The 7,858-nt window shown below is 40.5% G+C and overlaps 1 protein-coding gene across 1 annotated transcript in view; it reads right to left on the reverse strand.

Annotated features, from left to right (window-relative positions):
* CHP1 (calcineurin like EF-hand protein 1) overlaps nt 1-7,852 on the reverse strand; it is a 34,718-nt gene extending 26,866 nt beyond the window's left edge. The window contains exons 1-2 of the mRNA XM_006201670.4: nt 7,501-7,852; nt 61-133 (exon numbers count right to left, since the gene is read on the reverse strand). Of these exons, the coding sequence (XP_006201732.1) occupies nt 61-133; nt 7,501-7,567 (140 nt within the window). The 5' untranslated portion in view covers nt 7,568-7,852. The remainder of the gene's footprint in view (nt 1-60; nt 134-7,500) is intronic.
* Nucleotides 7,853-7,858: the final 6 nt, after the last annotated feature.

Consider the following 7,858-nt stretch of genomic DNA (forward strand, 5'->3'; position numbering starts at 1 on the left):
GCTCTTGGATAAAGGCAACTATTCAGACATTGCCAGAAAATAAAGAAAGGAACTGCCTACCTGAGAGTCCCATTCTCTCCTTTGTCCAGGCTGGTGAACCGGCTGTAGAGACGGGTGATCTGACTGTGGGAAACTAAAGAACACAAAATTAGTCCCAGTTGGAGAAGTCACCCTCCACTCAAACTGAACCTGAGTATGGCTCTTCAGAAGCCAGTTGTCTTTCTAGTCCCAGCCCACCGTGAAATGCATTAAAGTCAGTAAAGTAGGGTGATGTCTCCACTCTACCTCTAGGGTGTCAAAGCACAAAATTTTAAAGCTAAAGAATGAAAGGAGTTAGAAAATTAACTAAATCAAGAGTAAAAGTTGATTCTCAGTAATGAAGTCTAGGCTTAATTAAGACTCCTGTGTTAAATGTCAGATGGTTAAGATTCAACAAAACAAAGCCAAATTTACTTTAAAAGGAAATTATGAAACTTTCAGCTTTCAGTGCCCTGACTTACAGGCCATGAAAATGCATGCCTTGATTAAAAACACATTCCTATTAATCAGTTTGATGTTTCAGGCTGGCACAGCTGAATAGGTAACACGAACTGAATAAAAGATGGGGATATGTCAAACAGATTGTATTTTAAAAATCTGGTTTACTCCTGCACCAAGCATTAATAGCTTTATCTTTTCACTCAGGACAGATCTTTGGGTAAAAGATCACCACAGCCCTGGGTCAGCCTCTTCTCTGTGATTGCAAGGGCTCCATTGAGTTCCCAGTATAAGAATGGGCTCTAAGAAAGCAAATCAGGCAATTTGTAAAACAGTCGTGTTATCATCAAGGAAGCTATTTTGCTCATCATTTTGGATTAACTCAGGCACAAGCTGACAACTGATATGAGATGATAACTACATGTATAATAAAATTTTGAAGATGCAAAAAGGAATTTCTGGGAAATGGTTTAGTCTTCTGGCAGATTGGAGGTAGGAGGGAAAAAAAAGTTATCAAAGGAGAAAAGACAACAGCCAAAAAGGGTGTGGCAAGTGTGGACTTTGTCCCAGGCTGTACCTGCAGGGATAAAGGGGTGGCTGAGGTTGTTCTAACAGTTGTCCTCCTCCCTCAGCTCATGAAACAAAAATCCACTTGCAGTTTTAGGAACAATGGGAGCAAACAGACAGGCAGGCACAAAGAAACAGGAAGTGAGTGGCCCAGAGCTAGGATGAGAGGACACACTGGGCGCAGCTGAGAATTCTTCAGCATCAGGTTTCACCCAGCTGGGCTCTGTTCTGGACTAGCTCTCAAAGGAGCACAAAGAGCAGAGAAGGAGGCAGAACCATCGCCAGACAGGGCAGAGCCAGCAGGGGTCCAGGCACTGAGGAAGCAGTTGTGGCCCTTCCTGCCAGCCAGGAGGGTGTGAGTAACTCAATACGCTCTCATGAGGGCCAAGCTGACAGACCGATTTCTAATCACTGCACCATTGCTTACCAGTGACAGCTGAGAAAATGCGGTTGTGGGGTGAACTAGCTAAGCTGATGAGAGAAAAGTGCTTGGCAAAGTGTCTGGCACTTGGTAAGCACTCAAGTTAGCAATTATCATTATTATCCTTACATCGTGAGCCTGCAGGTACAATTTTACTGCTGCACTAATTATCTCCACCTTTCTCCTGACTCTGCCAGCCACAACCATTTTCTTCAGGAATCTGACCAGTTTACCCTGGCTTTGGCCTCGGGCCTCAAAGACTGCTCTAGAACTAAAGTCCTCTTTAGTCTTAATAAAATAAGTAAGTTACAGAATGAGTAACTTTCCCAAAAGATTTTTTGGAAAGACAAAATTTGTTCACAATCTCAACACCACTGTTTTCATTTCTTCATATACCATCTAGTATCAGTCACTTGTGTACTCTATATAGTTGTAATAGCTTATTTTTCATTTATTAATTCATAACCTTTCTATATTGCTTTGGAGTCCTTTTTAATAACTGCATAATATTTAGTCCAGTGCATCAGTTTTTAGTACTTAGAATACTATATACTTACGAGTACTTTTCTTAAACAAGGAAAACATTCAAATTGTATTTCTTTGTAGTTTTTTTAATTTGTAAAAATAATCTATGCACATGGTAAAAATGCAAATAGTACACAAGTGTACATAATGAAAAGCCTCCCTAACAACAAAGTTCTCCAGTCTCCTTCGCCAGAGGGAAACACTATTACCAGTTTATGTGAATCCTTCTAGAAATTCCTTATGCATATATAAGTATGTATAGTAATTTATAAAATTTTAAAACTGGAAGAAATGTCATCTAGCCCAACTCCTTCAACTAACAAGAGCCAACAGATACCTTTCTTACCTAGAACATCATCTGAAATAATTGGCACTGAAATAGTATGATTTTTTAAATTTCCTCAAGTGAGTCCTGGTATGGCATTACACCCCATTTCAGAAAAAGAGACCAGTTTATGGTTGCTTGAGTTCACAATTCACCAATATGTTAAAAATTAATATCTAAATAAGTAGCCAAACCACCATAAAACTACTATCCTCCTGGACAAACTGGGCTGTATGGATATCAGCAGAGAAACGTACAATCAGATGCCAACTTTTAACACAACTCAATATGGTTATAACTCAGTCTAGCTCCTAAATTTGTTTGTTTGGTTTTGGGGGGGAGGAGGTAATTAGGTTTTAATTTATTTACTTATTTTTAATGGAGGTACTGGGGATTCAACCCAGGACCTCATGCATACTAGGCACACACTTTACCACTAAGCTATACCCTCCCCTTCTAGCTTCTAAATTTCAGAACTAATGTTATAATGACATTGTTACAACAAGCTTTGTTACCAAACAAACAAGAAGAACTAGTATGAGAGGAGGAAAAAGCAAGCAGGCTTTAATTTAGGTGCTAAATCCACTACGATAAAGAATGTAAAACAATCTCCAAGGTGTAGAGTTGAGTAACTTCAAGTAGCAGAGAGGTATTGGAACTGCCACGAATGAAGGCAAGGCAAGTTTCCAGTAAGCCATCTTCCCCAGAAAGCACTAGGCTAGCAGCACAGGTGCCCCAAACCATTCTTGGTAACCCAAAGGAAGCCTCATGAGTTGACACTTACTCTCAGAAAACGCTGTGCACATGAGCATATCTTGAATGAAGCTATATTTTTCTCCACTGATGGGCAAATAATTAGTTTCTGTTGTTCAAAGATTACTTAAAAGACCCCACTAATCTTCCTGACTACAAACCTTTCTATCATCACTGCCTCGTGCTCAAAGACGGCATTTCAGAGAAATGCCAAGCACTAAGGAGGAAAACCAGAGTGAAAAATAAAAATTAAAGGGAGTAAGAAAGTTATTTTGACCTTGCTTTTATCTTAAATCTTAATGCAGAAGAAGATTGGTAATCTAGGTAAAGTGTATATGTGTAACCAAAGGTAACTCTAGATAAAAGATTGAGAAGTTGAAGCCTGCACCCCTAACTATTCTTCCTAAACACTCCACAACCCAACATTTCATGTTTCCCCTGGTAAGAGGACTTCAAGAGCTGCCCTATTTTCTCAGGAAATCTATAGATTAAGAGAGACTTAAAAGACATAACCCCCTCTCTCAAAAAACCCAAAACCCCAACTACCTTCTTCTAACTGGGGAAATTTGTATATGGACTGAAAGATAGACAATATTTATAGAATTACTGTCAAATTTCCTAGGTGTGATAATAGTATCGTGGTTATGGAGGAAAAATCCCTATTCTCAGGAGATATATAAAGATTTAGGGGTGAAGAGTTCTGACAACTGCAACTTTCAAATGGCTCATCAAATATACACATATATCATTTATATTTATATATATAAATAGACAAAGCAAATATAGCAAAATGTTAACAACTGTTGAATTAAGGTGGGTGGTATATGGTTATTCATTATACTACTTTAACTCTTCTATATATTTGAAATTTTTCATCATAAAAAGTTGGGAGGGAAAGCACAGAGCCTTACAAATCACTTCATCCAAAACTAGCTAAAGATGTTAGTTGCAGGGTCTTCCGTAATGACAGAACCTTCAGGCACCATGGTAATGCAGGTGAAGGCCATGCAGGCGGGTCCTGTATTCTGAGGCAGGAGCAGCCTGAAGTTGAACTTCCACTTACATTTTAGCCCAGGAAACCATTCTCAAGCAATTGCCTTTGCCAGGCTTGTGCTCTTGGTTGCAACTTCAGAGAAACCCACACTAGTTCTATATCACTACACCCTTTCAAACAAACAAAACCTCACCAGCCTGTAATACTTACTTCCCAAACCTGTTCAACACCTTTGCCGTACCACATGACACACACCAGAAGCTAGAGACTAAAAATAAATGAATTGGACTCTATTAGTAACCAGTTGGCATGAATTGTTTCTCACAGACTATGTGGTTATTTTTTTTAAGGTTTTAAGTAATTCACAGTCAAGTTATTGCCACACAGTTAAGTGAACTAAAGGTAGAGATTACAGAAACTCCCAAGCCACTTGTGACCTTCCTCCTAATAATGACTTTTATTCAAATAACTTTAATTTATGGAAATCCTGAAGTGTGAAAGGTCATAGTACAAAATCAATATAGCAAATGTTTTATGCCAACACAAAGTGTTTTTAGACAGTGTTTTTTAAACTGTTAGATATGTCAAGATATTTACTTCTTTAAAAGTACTATTTCTTAGAATTGAGAAAACATCTGTACTCGATTCCTAATTCAATATCCCCTGAAAACAGGAAAAGTGTAAAATGTGTCACTGCTCCAATTATATAGCCCCAGAAACAGGTTTTATAACTGGCATATGCAAATGGTATTTTCCCAATGAGATGATTGTTATCTATGGTTCAAAATGATAATAGCTAATAATTCCCTGGTGCTCACTACACACCAGGCACTATTCTAAGAAGTTGATATAATTTATCTCATTTAATCCTCATTAAGAATCCTATAAAGTAGGTACTATTATTATTCCCATTTACAGATGATGAAACTGAGTCTTATGAGAAATTCTTACCTAGAATTATTTTTCCAGGCACTTAGAGATTAAATTTCAAATACTGGATAAACTCATCATACATGAATTCTAATCAATTTAGACTTAAGAATGCAAAGCTTTCATACTGAATCTAAAGTCAGTTTTCCTCAATTATGCTACATTTTCTTACTGGCAAAGTACGTAGTGAAGTGTCTTATACTTGGTCCTAACTTGAAGCGTTTCTGATCGATAGTTCCCCAAACTCTTAATGAAACAAGAAGCAGAAGAAAATAGGACTATTTCACCACTCTACCCACTTGACCATTTTTAGTCCTCTAAACCTTTTGAATCATGCTGAGATGACTGCTTTAAAAATCAACTCTGCTGAGGGGCACTAACTGGATGCACTGATGGTTCAACTCCCAGGGCAGAGGAATAACTGTATAGCAAGCCAGGAAAGAACACGCCTGGAAGCCACCCAAAATGCCCTAGGTTAATTTGTCCAAATCTAATCAATTCATGCATGTATTAAGGCCCAATTTCTGCCCTCCTCAAAGCCGGCTCACAAGGACTCTTCCTGAGTTCTGAAAGTGGGTGCCACATAATTTCAGGTAATTTTATGTCGTCATGCTAATCCTAACTTGTGGGCTTATCTCCAAGACCAGGTTGTGGGCATCTTTTGTCACCTTATGCTTTGAATACAGAGTACAGTATTGAATACAGACACTGCAAAAATTCAATAAGTACTTGTTTCATTAATGTTTCTGGCTCAATACATACATTTGCACTGGTTGTGGCCGAGAATCTCCCTCCAGCTTGATTAACTTTTTTTAGCAACTAGGAAAACAGTTCTGCAGGAATAATTCAGTTCCCACAAGTTACACAGTAAAATAACCCAGAGTCCTACAACAATCCAGGCTCCTTTCATTTGGTCAAATGTAATAAAACCAGAATAGGATTACTGCTCCCTTCATCTTGAGGCAAAAATAGCTTTTTCTCATCCTCACTCTGGTTTACACTCCCTCATTATGTGACTTTTTATTTTAAGCACGAATGCTTTAACTGTCACCTTAGACCTAAAGTAGTCCTTATATTTACCAGTTGGCCAGAGGTCATAGCCTCAAAATGTAATAAAATGCTTGTTGAATCCAAACTGCCTATATTTCTACTCTTGGCGTCATAAGTCTAAGTCATAAAATGACCATAAGATAAGTGGCCAAACAACTACTGCACATTATAAAGAGCTAGCTACTTTCTGTCATTCATTCAAAATCATAAAGAGGACTGCATTGGTAGGCGGTGAGCTCACCATCCTTAAAGTCTTAATCGAGAGGCTTAATGGCCGTAAGTTAGGAGATGCTGAAAGCCAATCTGTAAACCAGTCTGACAAGGGATGAGGCTAGATAACATCCTTCCAACTTGAAGATTCTAGAAAGTTGAACTTGTCAGAAAGCACAGAAGAGCATTTATCTCAGGCCACCACTGCCTGGTAATTCTGAGGTTCCCTCAGCACTCTTCAATATTATCTGCAAATGAACCACTGAGTTATTTACTGGCCATTTCATTATCAAAGACAGGCATCATGTAGAGTCAGAGCTCAGATGCTTACATAACTCATGTAAAACACAAAAGAGTCATAATGGATTACTGAGAAGAGAAAATACTGCATGCATTATCAAGGGCTACACAAATGTATCATGGTATTTTACAGGGCTTTTGAATTCCCAAAGCCCTGTAGCCCCTTTCAGGTTAATGAGGAAGAGACTGTTTATTTAAAAAAAAATGTTCCTAGTACAAATTCACACTGAGATTTTTTGGAGCACATCCAATTACCATAGCGACTGCATTAAGTACACCAGCACAGGAGAAATCAATATATCTGAAATTAGGACAGCAAGCATCCTCAGTGTAAATAAAAAACTGGTAGTCACAGTATCTGTGCTTTCTCTCCACAAGTTCAGAATGAAAAAAGTCTCGTACTCTCAAACCCTTGATTCTTTAAACGTCTCCCGTCACCAAGTCACGTCTTCCAAAGCCTTACTATACGATCTTACTTTTTGGATTTATTTTCCCAGTTGTGGCAAGCATTTGTTTGATTTCCCACAGCTGTCAGAGGCTTTAAGTCATTGCCCAGAAATGTCACAGGAACGAATTATGATTTCTATAGGATCCATCCAGAGTTCCTGAATTTGAGGTTGGTGCGACGAAAAATAAAGCAAAAGAGTTCTGGGACTTTCAAGAGCAAGGGAAGGAGTAAAAAGCGGGATCACTGACCTACGAGTGATCATGACTCCCGCCTTCGAGGAGAACAACAACCTCACAAGAGTCAGAGCCCCTCTCTGGGTAGCTGTTGCTGTAAGAACAGGTCCTCCAGTTCTTATCCCCGAAGCTCCAGCGCTGGAAGCTGCCCAGGACCCCGGCAACGTCAGGGCACCCCAGCTCCAGACCTCAGCGACAGCCGTCCTCCTCGGTCCTGAGGCCAGCCAGAGGCGCCCGGCCGCGTTCCCACCCCCTACCCGAACTCACAGCCAGTCTCCTTCTTGATCTCCTCGAGCTCTTCGTCCCGCAGTAACGTGGAGGCCCGAGACCCCATTACCGAAGCAGAAGCTCCTGCGGGAGCAGGGGCGCGTGAAGCGACAGCAGCAGCGGGAGGGAGGGAAGAAGGGGAGGAAAGGCCAGGGGTCGAGAAGGGAGAGGGCAGCGTTTCTACTGCGGACTAGGATGGGAAGCCAGGGGTGGCGCGCGGTAGAGGGCGGCCCGGACGCCCAACCAATCGGGAGCGAGGCTGCGCCCGGCCCAGGAGTCGACGTCGACGCTCCTAGCTCCAGCCCCCGAATGAATCAGCCCGGCTCCCGGCCGAGTATCGCTAAAGACGGACCACGCC

Source organism: Vicugna pacos, chromosome 6, assembly GCF_048564905.1.
Source record: "Vicugna pacos chromosome 6, VicPac4, whole genome shotgun sequence".
Taxonomy (NCBI): Eukaryota; Metazoa; Chordata; class Mammalia; order Artiodactyla; family Camelidae; genus Vicugna; species Vicugna pacos.